The sequence below is a fragment of the Corylus avellana genome, chromosome ca2 (assembly GCF_901000735.1).
Source record: "Corylus avellana chromosome ca2, CavTom2PMs-1.0".
Classification (NCBI taxonomy): Eukaryota; Viridiplantae; Streptophyta; class Magnoliopsida; order Fagales; family Betulaceae; genus Corylus; species Corylus avellana.
In genome coordinates, this window is record NC_081542.1 from 6990529 (window position 1) to 7002980 (window position 12452).

Here is a 12452-nt window from a genome sequence, read left to right on the forward strand (position 1 = left end):
TCTTCAAAAGTATAATCATTTTGGGAGTAACCATGGCCAACCCTAAAAAAAAAAATCATCTGTTAAGTAAGTAGAATTCGTGTTTATTTCTACAATCTACTATTAATCGAGTTAGTAAGGAGTGCTAGTACTACAAATACTAGGATTTTTAATCACTTGTAACATGTAAAACAATCAATAAAATCACAATGTTCTTTTGTTTTTTTAACTATACTAGGTGCAAACAAAAGTTGTATCATCTTGTGGTCTGCGTACACCATTCTGAGTATTGTTTTCTTGATGATGACATGATCATTTCGATTTGAGGGCTAGTGCAAGCTATGTGGTTATGGACTTATACGTGAGTGTTAGTCTCTTGGTAATTATAATGTGGCACTAGGTAAAGGATTTCCATTTGAGGTGGCTGTGGTGATGGACTCATATTCGAGTTGAACATTGTTGAATATGAAAGTGTCAATGATTAATATAATATGATTAGATTAATTAAACTTATAACTTGAATAATTTCTTAGCATGTTGTATTAGATCTCATTGGATATTGAAATTTCATCTTTCCTACACCAATTATTTAAAACCCAAAATACTTGCTCCCTCAAAAACGTCAAATCTACTTGAACTATATATAAATAAGTTGACACTAGAATACATTCGAAAGAAGCCCTTGACAAATAGTCCCCCTCCCAGCAGGTTAATATTAGTCTACAAGCCTTCATACAATTTAATATTAGTAAGCAATTGGGGTAGTGGCCCCCAAAAAATAAAACAAAATAATTTCAAACTGCAGCTCAGGTTCCAGTGCGTCTTCAAGTCGTCCTTCAAAAATTGAGCCAGTCTCAAGCTGTCAATAAATGTTGTGTACACTGAATCAATGAAACTGTATACGTACATCTGTTACATTCAATCCAGGGGCCAATGATATACCCATGCTCGTAATCCACAAAATGATAATCCTGACAAATATAACAAAATTGACATTTTTCCTATAATGTACAAATTAACTACTATACAGCCCTGAACCAATGGAGGATGAGAAAATTCCTGATCTAAACCTTTTTTTATAAACAAATAACGTTATGATGTGGCTACTGAGGATTGGATCTTGTCAACGTGTATTCTTTTTCTTCCACCACTCAACTGGCTAAGCTAACCTTTTCAAGTGCCAACTCCTTGGTGATGAGTCTGAGAAGTACTTGCACAAGCTCTCTTATTCTTGCATTTCTGTTCATCAAAAAGATGGAAAGGATAAGCTTACTTCGTGGAACACTGGAAACAGCATTTGATAGTAAATTTTTATCATTGCACCATGCAATCTGAATTTTCGGGGTATATATATAATGCCTCTCACTGATATCATCCCTTTTGACATTATTTCATACTATCTCTCACCTTGATATAACGAGCTCACAGAAAGAGGGAAATAGAACAAGTAGATGTGGACGTTTGTCGTGGTTTTCCTCTGCTAGTCCACTTTTCAAGTATGGATCCAAGGGAAGAACGGATGCTGTGTCCGAATGAATAATCAGACAGGCCAGTTGTTGAAGGACAAAGATTATTTCTTCAAGCCTAGCTGCTGGCAATGGACGTTCCCCTGCAGGAACAGTAGAGGCGGTTCAAGAGGGTATAATCTTGAAGACAAAATGGACAGAAGAGGAACATTACTAACATTTGATAAATCATATATGAAGTTTTCAAAGCTACATACCTAAGTCATTCTCATCAGCGAGAAATCTGTTCAAGATGTATTCGCATCTGGTCATGAGCATCATGATTGAGATTTTGCTGACTTCAGATCTCGTCAAATTCCACTTGTCGGTTTCTTTGCTGTAACTCGGATCATGAATGATCAAATCAGTATTCCAAATCTCAATACAATTGTTTTGCCAGGAGTTAGGAAAAATACACTTGGTCCCTTAGAACTGACACCTCATTTGCACTTACACCCAAACTACCATTTGTTACCCTTGACCCCCTCCAACTACATTCTTTTTCTTCTTGTGCAGTTGGCACCCTTTACTTGTATTTGACGTTAAAGTATATGGAAAATGCCGCACGTGACGCACACTTGTATATTGTTTATTTGAAATACCTAAGGGGCTGGCAGAACCACACCGCAACCCTGGGGGCTAGTTCGGCCACCCCTGCATCCCTTTGGGGGTGGCTAATCCACCCTTCAGGCTTTAGGGGAAACCACCCAAAAAAAATAAATGGTAGTTTAATCGGGTCAAGTATCACAAATGGTAGTTTGGGCGACTATCTGCAAATGACCTAGCAGTTCATGGGGAGTAAGTCTATTTTTCCCATAAAAATATATCGAGAAAACTGACGCTCATGGATAACTAAAAGACATTTCATTCATTAGTAACAAAAAAACATCGTAAAGAAGTACAGGGGAAAGGGGATGCCTTATGGAAGGCAGTCAGGTAGACTGATAGTATCTGCACAAAGATGGTAATTCTAGTTGATGGGACCAACTGATTGCTCAAGGTATTTATTTCATTTAAAAGACCATTATCATACTATTTAACTTCATTATTTGCCTGCTGTGACAAAAGCATTTGGCATTGGCATTCAGGTCCCAGTAAAGCAGATGACCAAGAATAACAAAGAAAGATTGGAACCATCTCATAGACCGGAATTTGGACAAGTTCTCTTGAAATGGTCAGCCATCAAGTTTGATACCAAAGCAATAGAACACTAAAGTTCACATATTTAGATACTGAAAAATATGTCAAGAATAGGATCACATTACCTGCTCAAGGTAAATAACTTCTGTAAGCAAGTTAAGGAAAATCTGCTACAGTGGGAAGGCATAAGTTCCACAGTCTCAACAGGCAACGAGCACGTGCGTGATGCACAACGGTCCAAGGTGGAAACTAGTCGTTGCAGAATCTGTGAATAACAACAAAAGTTTTAGGAAAAAAAAAAAAGGAGAGAAAGAAACAAAGAAAAAGGAAATAAGCTGCTCTGAAGCCTCAGATTTGAAGCAATGCTTCTCAGGTTTCTATATTCGACATAGGAGAGGAGATTACATTTAGAGGTGCATCAATTGGTGACTTAAGAATATTGTCACCAAGAATGTTTAGGATGGCCATCTCAAGCAACTCATCAGCCCTTAGTGCTACAGGTGACAGAGAACTGGAAGGAAGAGCCCTCCCACAATATCCAACGAGGAATATTTCACAAACATCTGCAACTTCTTGCCAGATACATGTTCGTGCAGGTTTACTAATATTTGAAGTTGGTCCACCATTAACAGTTAATCTACTGACATCATCAACTAGAATGTGGTTGAAGCCTTCAACAGCTATTCTCCAAAGTGCACCATCTGGATTGTCTCTCCTTGTCATCATACACCTAAAAAGAGGATTGATCCGGTTAATTACTTGTGTAAATAGTTTTGAATCCTAAAACAAACAAGGAATAAATAAGAAACAGTTTAACAAGGATAAGTGCAAGGACGCTCAACCTTATGTATGCTATTAAATATTTTATTCTACATATCATTAACTATGCATATAGCTTCACATATGCTTCAATAGTCATTATCGAGAAATTCTTTGTTCGCCATGATCCATCCATTACCCATCCATGTCATGACACCATGAAAAAAAAAAGCTTTTTAAGTGTTGTTAAAAGAAGCCAGAACAGTGCCTAATCATCTCCAGTTACAATACGACACCGCATGTAGAATTGCAGATTCTAAAAGATTATCCCCCTCTAGTAGTAGATTCACTACCTACTATCCAAAAACTACCACCTTTTCCAAAATATTATAATTGAGAACAGGAAATTTAGCACCACAGACTACAGTAATTAGTACCTTCCAAGACTTTGAATTAACTCAGGAAATATGATATACTTCTCAATTTCTGGTGCCTGTAGGAAAAGATCTACCAGCACAGGAACAAGCTTTTCAGCAAACAGATAACTTGGGATTCCTGCTGGTAAAGCTGTTGTTGAACCAGAACTCAGAGATGGAGCTTCCACTTTGGTTTGTGATATGGAAGCAGTGCCATTAGGTATGTCATCAACTGTCTTCATGTTGGCATCTGTGAAAAATAGGGCATAAATTTTGAACTTGCTAGTTGAAGGTAAAATCAAAATCTAGCGAATGTTCCCGCAACTAAATTTTATACCTCGCATATGATCACTCGTGCTGGCATGCTCTGATTCATCTTCCTCATTTTGTAAGGGAGAATCAGCTCTTGGAAGATATATCAAAAGCTCCCGAAGGAGAGTAAGCCACATTGAAGAAATGTGCTCAGTTGGACATAACAGCGGTAAGGTTTCCAGTACAGTCCGTAGTATGGGTGGAATGTGTCCCTAGAGAAAAGCAACATGGATTTCAGGGAAAAAAATTTGATCCATGGAGATAATTGAATAGCATCAGTATTCCTGATGCGCTCCTGCTACTACTACTACAAACTCTGAGAAGTAGCTAACGGCTGTATCATTATTTTCTTTCCTTTGAAAGCACAGCAAGGTAGAGGAAGAGATGGCTACGTATGAGATGGCATAAGGACTCTGACAGAACTTCTGGGATGCAAGTTCAGGCTCTTACAAGACTAGCATGCTAATTCGTCAGCCAACTTAAATTTTCCACTGACGCTTATTTTCAAATACAATTGATCCCTCTTTCATTCCTTTTTTTAATTCATTTCTTTTACTTTGCTCTATTATAGAAAAGGAAGAAGGTGAGGAAGCTCTGACAGAACTATAGCACTACAGTTCTACTATCACTAATAACACAGTCCCACATGACAGCTAAACCACCAAAACTTGCCAAGAATACGTGAAAGTACAGGAATTGTAATAAAAAGATCAAAACTGATTCCTATAATGAATTTCTTGATACAGTGGACCCAATAGATTTGAAATAAATGAAGGTAATGTGCAAGACCATAATTCTCTCAAGGGTAGGGGAGGATGGTTTTAACAATGTGTCATTGCCACTTCATGCTAATTTCTGATCTCGACCAAGTACACTACTTGTTGAAGACATCTTAAATTCAACTTCCCTCAAATGACGTCTCAACTCTAAAACAATATCACATTCTTCTCGGTTCTCAATAGTGGCAGTCTGGCAGAAAGCATGGAGACCTTTTGACTTATTTTAGGCTGTGTTATTTTGATAATAAATTTTTTTCTCAGGTTAGAGAAAGTGCAGTACAGAATGAATAAGAAACAATGGCTAGTATATAATCAAAGATTCCCCCAAAAGGAAAAAATAAAAAATAAAAAAAAATAAAAAAGAAGGTAAAAAGGAAAGGGGTTGAGTACGAAATCATACTTACAAATTCAGTTTCAAAGCTATCAGTAGTTATTATGGCTTGCTTAACCACCAAATCTATGATTGCTAGCAACTGTGTATACATGCTATCATCAAACATCTTTTGTGCTTGGACATATAGTTCTCCTGTTTATACAAATAGAGAAGAACATAAGCATGTTGAAGAGCTGGTTCCCTCATAGTTAGAGTAGCAAAGACAACATTAACAGTTTCTCCTTAACCATATCATGAATACACTACGCAGGATAGTAAGGATGAATAACAGATACACCATTTCCATGCATTCACGCACTTGCATTATATGTAAATATTCGTCGAACCTAACCAAAAGTCCAAGTTGAATAAATGATTACCGAGACCATGTAAAATCTCCTGCTTGACCTTGCAGGCTGTATTATCGCTGTAGTTTGGTGACTTCTGAAGAACAAACTCATATGCATCAAGTACTGAGTTAAGGTATGGCTCCGGCAAGTTTCCCTGATTCATACAGTTTATTCAGTGCTATAATGAGTATACCTAATTGATGCTACTCAATTGTACGTATATTAAGTAGAAGTCAAAGAATGCTGTGTTAACAATGAAAGGCATTGTAGGGAGACAAAATGCAATTAAAAGACATTTTACTATACAATCAAAACAGTAGCTCTAGTTCAGAAAAATTGATGATTACCTTAAGAGAATGAGAAAGAACAGTTGTCTGTAAACAATTAATTGCAGCGAGAGCAACCTCTTTGCTACCATTTAAAATGCTATTCTTTACAAAAAGGAGCAGAGATTCCCATCCTGCAGAAATGAAACATAATCTCATACTTGTGGGACTCATAACAGAAAGATCAAATATATATATTAAAAAAAAGCCAGATACAGAAAAACTCAATGGTAAACCTACCAGACCAGAAATTGCTTAAGGTTTTGAGAAAAGGAAAGGAAGATCGTAATATTCGAGCTATTCCACCCAGGACCAGTACAAGTGTCTCATCCCACTGTTTCTGAGCAGTGTTACGACTGCATATTCATTAAAAATAAGGATATGTTATTACAATTGGGGTAAAATAGAAAAACCTTTCAAATCAAGATTAATATTTTCAACTTCACTTACCTATGATGTATGAGCATGTGAACAGCTTTTCCTCCACGAGTTCCAAGTTCTTTCCCTTGCCATTCATCTTTTGATGAAGTAGCAGCCTTGAACCAAAAAAAAAAAAAAGAAAAAAAAGAAGAAGAAAAGAAATCAAATTTGTAGAGAGTAAAAAAGCTCTCAACTTGATATTTAAATACCAATTCAGCTTACCATGTGAGAAGCACGATCTAATGTAGGGAAAACATAATTCCAAAGACAATCCTCCCACATACTTTTTGATAGTTTTTGCCCATGACTTCCGAGAGTTTGAAAAAGTGTCCTGACAGCTGCATTCCTGACCTGAAACGTAGAGTGGGTTCAGACATGATGGGTATACTAAACAGCCTCAATGGTGTAAATGTTACACAATCACTTTCATTGGAGGGGGTGAATGGTAACCAATATGCAAAACAAAATGGAAAAACTGGGAGGGATGATCCATAATTATGCAAGGAGAAGGGAAAAAGCAAGTTTTTCATTATCTGGAGAAGCTCCAATTTTCTACTTCTCTGTTCTGACTGCTCGTTAGTTTCATCTGTTGAGCAATGTGCTTCTGCATGTAATGGCAAAAACACAAGTAATTTGCTGAAAGCTTTTCTCAGGGCCTACAAGAGCTTTTGGCTCTCCCAACTGCAATGCCAAACTGGGCCTAAACATCCAGATCCTAAAGTTTCTAACTAAAAGAAACATAGAAGCACTCTTGTGCAAATTGAATCTACTTGAGGCATCAGTACTCTGATTATCTCTTTAAAGGCCACAAGAGACACATTTATGATGCTATAACTGATAAATCAACAAGCATGTTATAATATGAAAATAGTAGAACCATCCAAGAAACAATCTCTAGGGCATCGGTTTACACACAAATAAATGCCATCACTTGGAATCTTCAGGCCTTACTTTGATGAGTAGGCACCAATGAAAAAGTGTTTAATAGTACAATGAGATCAATTATCACAGACATGCTATCCTACCTCTGGCCTATCATCAGCTCCAAGCTTGTGAAGTAACGAGAAAACGGAGAATAGCAACTTGTTGCAGTCAACTATATTTATCAGGGAAGATTGCTCGTTCACAGTATAAGAAATGTTGAGTGCTAGTTCTTCTGTTTTTTCACCATCCATTTGCTTTGGAATAGAATGCACATCCAAAATTCCTAAAATATACAGTGAGCAAAAACCAAATACTTTTTAAGAAATTAAAGCAAAGGCAATTGATGAGCTAATTAGTTTACAATGACATTAACCTGTTTCCTTTTCCCCCCCATGCCCATGAACAAGCCCCTTCGCAATGAAATCAGTTGCAGTCCATAAGAGGCCGACTGCAGTCAAGCTTATATTCAACTCTGTCTTTTGAGCACTGTAGGCCCCGGTCACATCTAAACACCTGCAATATTCTGATAAATATCAGTATGACCAACATGTGTAAACAGTGTTCCACATAATTCTCCATGTTGCAGTGACAACCATATATGAATAAGTTCTTGTTTGCAAATAGACCTGATCATTTTGTGGGGGCTGAGTCTAGGGTGGGTGTCAGCCTACAGTAAGGCTAAAATATGAAAGCCTGCACAGACCTAATTTTGAAGCTCAGGCCCAGCCCTAGACCGCTCAATGGAACCCAGCCTAAGCCCTCTTATTTACTCCATTTCTTCAAGGCTTAAGCCAATAATGAGGAGCCATGGCTTTGACCCTTTATACCCAGAAAAAAAGGAGAAAATAGGGAGGTAGAAGAAATAAATTGCACGACCGTGATTTATTTTATAAAGAATATCCATGGTTTCATTTCAGATGAGAGAGAGAGAACATCAAAGTTGCAACTTCCTCATGGATTCAAGGGCACTATTTATGGGGTGAGCCACCTGGTCCATGATCAAGTGTACTTCCAAAGAATCAATTAAGCATGATGTCTGCAGGTTCTATACAGCCACAACAATTCATCAATTGCAGCACCACAGGATCATAACGATACATAATATTTCCAAATTCCAACTAAAATACTGATATCATAGCTTCAACATCTACCTTCAATTTGGTTTTCCCTACTACTTGGTTCCAACCCAATTAACAACTAAATCTTCACTAACACATTTTGAGTATTGTTTATACCCTTCTCCTACAAGTGTAATGCAATTTTCCTTGAAATTACAAAAAAAGTTCGAGATGAATGAAACCCTAATGAATAGCTGTCTCGGATGATGAAAACATATTATAGTGTACATCATGCTTTTTTCTTAACAAACTCAATTCAACTAAGCCATAATCCCTTCTAATTTTGGCATAACTTCAATTGTGTTCTTAGTACTTACAATAATGCAAAAATCTGAGATAGGAACACACAATGTAAGTTTGTCTACAGTTGAACTTCAGTGTTGCATTTATTTATTGAAATTCAAAAATTTATCACCTTTAGTGCATGGAAGACCAAAAGTATGCAAAGGCAATGCGACATCATCACACTAAAGAACTTCAAAATTTGGACTTGCATAATCATAACTTCAAAATGAAACATCAGAATTTTGCACCATCAATTTAGAAGAAAAAACAAAAGGTAAATATCTCAAAATCCCCTGTGCTTTTTTCTGATTTTGCTTTGTAGATCTCAGTTTTCAATTTGGTCAATTTAATACCTGAGTTTACAAGATTTTAAATTTTAGACCTCTAGCCATTTTTCCCTCAATCAAATAACAAAAATGGCTTGAAAATTTTATTATGCCTTTCTCATTCAATTTTTTTTTCAACCAAATACGGTGGCTCGCAGCTAGCAGGTTTTTTTTTTTCAACTTTTTTTAATGGAAGGGCATAATAGTATTTTCATATCATTTTTGTCATTGATTTGAGGGAAAATGGCTAGGGCCTTAGATTTAAGATATTTGTAAACTTAGGTACTAAAATGGCCAAATTGAAAACATTTTTTTTTTTTTTTTTGTGTGTGCGCGCGTGCGCAAGTAATGTCAAATTTTATTAAAAGCGTGAGGCACACCTAAGGACACAGGAAGTATACATAAGGAACACCTAGAAAGAGAGAACACAAGGAAATGAATAATAAAAAAAAAAAAAAACCCACAACCGACCAGTACTAGGCCAGAGATAAAACAAGCCCGTTGAATTGATAAGCACCCGTGACACCATCGGCATGCAAAGCTACTGGCAACAACTGAGCCACCAAATTAGACCCACCATGCCCAACAACACCAGGAGAGGCCATCAGGATCAAACCGGCCACCGGTGGAGACACCAGCGTAGCATCCCTGGTTAAGGAACCAGGAACCAGGTCTGAGCCCGTCAAACCAGTTAAAGACCCAGGATCCACCCCCTTTTTTTTAAAAAAAAAGTGAAAACTGAGGTCTAAAACACAAAATTCGAAAAAGCACAAGGGGTTCTAAAATATTTTCCCAAAAGAAAAATATAAGTACTGATGAAAAAACAAAACACAGTAAATGAAAAACAGAAGTAGTTTTCAAGGAAAATATTAATAAAATAGTAACAAAAATGCCAAACTTAGGATCTTACACAAGCATGGCCAAAAAACAAAAGGATCTTACACATGAAGGTAGTCTGCCGGTATAGTTGAAAGTCCATCATTCATAATGACTCGTAGGCTCTACAGACAAATACACAAGTCAGATTGGATATATAGAACAGACCAGACCATTATACAGTAAAAATAATAGTAACTTCAAATGATTGTTCTTTAACATGTATTATGTACTTTCTCTTGCATATACAAGCCCATTTCTACTTTTATATATGCATACACGTGTTTGTTCATCTGTATGTGCATATCCTTAGCCAAAATGAGTAATGAAATCAACAGCACATCTTGCACTCAGAAAAATCTCACTCGGAAAGTTTTCTAACCTGGAATCCCAGAGTGACAAGATCCTTTTCTGACACATCTGCTACAGACCTTCACAGAAAAGGAAAATCAAATGAATCAAGGAAAGAGAACCAGCAATCAGACACATATAGTAAAGCAAAGGCTAACCTCAACATTTCAAGAATATTAGGCCAGCTGTAGTGTAAGTTTTCTCCATGCCTCTGAAAGAAGATTGTGAGAAGAAATTATGAGTAGGCTGAGAATTGCGACAGAATGAAAGCAAAATTAATGTCCCTGGTAGTAACATATTACCTCTAATACATGAAGTAGAATTTTCAAAGAACCAGCACGAACATCGATGTTTTGAGTAGAAAAATAAAGAACCCTCAATGGAGATATGACAGAACATTCAAGTGATCTCAACTCTGCAAGCCTGGTTCCCATCTGAGAGAGAGGGAGAGAGTCCATGCAAGCAATATCAATCCCCATTTTCAATCAAATACCCAACTTCAACCATAAAGAGGCAAAAATTCTCACCTCTTCAGATGTCCTACGGGATCCAGATGGTGTACTGTCCTGGAACTGGTCCGAACCTAAAACAGCACATATTGATTGATCCAATGCATCAAGTCCCATATTTCGTAAGTGCTGATTAGAATTATCTGCAAGCTGCAAAATATTCCTGTTATGTCAAGAAGGATGTAAATGGTGCTACAACCATATGCTATTAAAGAAATATTGAAGATCATCACCTCAAGAAAGTGGCCAACAACTTCATCCCACAATGGCTCCACTCCTGTAATACAGTAGATAAATTCAGAATGAATCAAATAACAGAAACATAAATCATAACACCAAAATATATATATATATACACAGTAGTCATAACTCTGTATAACTTCCAACAAGAATCCAGGAAACATTATCACTGTGGTAATAGTCATGGAATTGTTGCACCAAAACGGTGGAGCGAAGGGTGGAACATGATCAAAAGAAAATGAAAATATTTTGATACGTTAAGTGATTTTAAAAGAGAATGAAAATATCAAAGTGAAGTCTGTCAGGAACGCTTGTTTTGTTATATCTAATAAATTCCATGAGCAATACTATGCTTTGACACGTCAGAATATGCAGGTTCAACATCAGCATTGAAGGCCAGCAGTAGGTTTGCATTGTATCAGACATGACAAGGAAGAAAATAACAGTCTCAACACTTGAAGCCATTGTAGGGTTATTACTTTATTTTTTTGGCAAAAATTATGAAAAGATGAAAGATTTACAATATAACTCGTGAATTTGTCGTGAAGTCTCAAGAAGTGCCTTTTGTTTATATATATATAACAATTTGTTTCTAAGTCAAAGACTTCAAATAGAATTCAAACATGGCAAGTATGTAATGTAAATGGCAGCACGTTGTAGTTGATCAAACAAACAACATTCTCTATTATCTTTATACCTTATTAATTTGAAAAGCCATACATGTAATAAATATATGCAAACACTGAATGCAAAATCATTAGCATCACATACTGTGCAAATTATTAACAAGGATCGAAACCATTCTCTCCACTGAAAAACTGATGCTTCCAAATTTTTGACTTGACGCTGGTCCAAAAGCACTTGAAGCCACCGCCACACATTGATGTGACAACTGATGCAGTGCAGAAAGAAGAGACTTAATGGCAGATAGGTGCATCAATGCCGAGCTCTCAAAAAGCTTTGTAAACAGAAAAAAAGGGGGAAAAAAGAGGAAAACAGAATGTTAGAATATGTTGCCTGTAATTGTGTAAAATAAATAAAAGAAAAAGATAGATCATCACATGCTCCTTTTCAATGATGGAAGAAGAAAATGATGTTGAAAATATATTTGGCATGGAAATTTTAAATTATTATTATTTTTTTTATCAAGAATTCTCTGGAAGTCTGGTTGTGTCCAAAAAACATTTAAAGATGTAGTAAACACTTGGTTTCTCTTTTTCAAAATACAGGGTCATCAGCAACTGGAAAGAACAAGAAAACCAGTAAATTCTCAAAATGAAAAAAAAAAATTATAAAACAAAGGGTTTTAAAGATGTGGTAAACCTTAAAATCAGTTTCCAAAGATGCCTTAACTTGCTTTCCTTACCTGAGAATTCAAAGAAGAGAGAATATTGAAGTCGCTGTATTGACCAGATGATTCTCTCATCAGCTTTGGGACTGCTGCGGAGACCTCCTATAGATACA

General features: G+C 36.5%; 1 protein-coding gene across 3 annotated transcripts in view; it reads right to left on the bottom strand.

Annotated features, from left to right (window-relative positions):
• Window positions 1-596: 596 nt before the first annotated feature.
• The window catches only part of LOC132168844 (uncharacterized), a 50178-nt gene continuing 38322 nt past the window's right edge, over window positions 597-12452 (bottom strand). For all 3 annotated transcript variants that reach the window (XM_059579904.1, XM_059579902.1, XM_059579905.1), the window contains 24 exons: window positions 12355-12441; window positions 11760-11946; window positions 10982-11025; window positions 10767-10898; window positions 10542-10673; window positions 10398-10450; window positions 10271-10319; window positions 9955-10013; window positions 7657-7796; window positions 7385-7566; window positions 6582-6710; window positions 6390-6475; window positions 6180-6295; window positions 5961-6073; window positions 5644-5767; window positions 5295-5416; window positions 4137-4323; window positions 3821-4049; window positions 3030-3354; window positions 2750-2889; window positions 1703-1821; window positions 1387-1588; window positions 1149-1218; window positions 597-838 (listed from right to left, as the gene is read on the bottom strand). In XM_059579904.1, coding sequence (XP_059435887.1) covers window positions 725-838; window positions 1149-1218; window positions 1387-1588; window positions 1703-1821; window positions 2750-2889; window positions 3030-3354; window positions 3821-4049; window positions 4137-4323; window positions 5295-5416; window positions 5644-5767; window positions 5961-6073; window positions 6180-6295; window positions 6390-6475; window positions 6582-6710; window positions 7385-7566; window positions 7657-7796; window positions 9955-10013; window positions 10271-10319; window positions 10398-10450; window positions 10542-10673; window positions 10767-10898; window positions 10982-11025; window positions 11760-11946; window positions 12355-12441 — 3141 coding nt within the window. In that variant the 3' untranslated portion in view covers window positions 597-724. The remainder of the gene's footprint in view (window positions 839-1148; window positions 1219-1386; window positions 1589-1702; window positions 1822-2749; window positions 2890-3029; window positions 3355-3820; window positions 4050-4136; window positions 4324-5294; window positions 5417-5643; window positions 5768-5960; window positions 6074-6179; window positions 6296-6389; window positions 6476-6581; window positions 6711-7384; window positions 7567-7656; window positions 7797-9954; window positions 10014-10270; window positions 10320-10397; window positions 10451-10541; window positions 10674-10766; window positions 10899-10981; window positions 11026-11759; window positions 11947-12354; window positions 12442-12452) is intronic.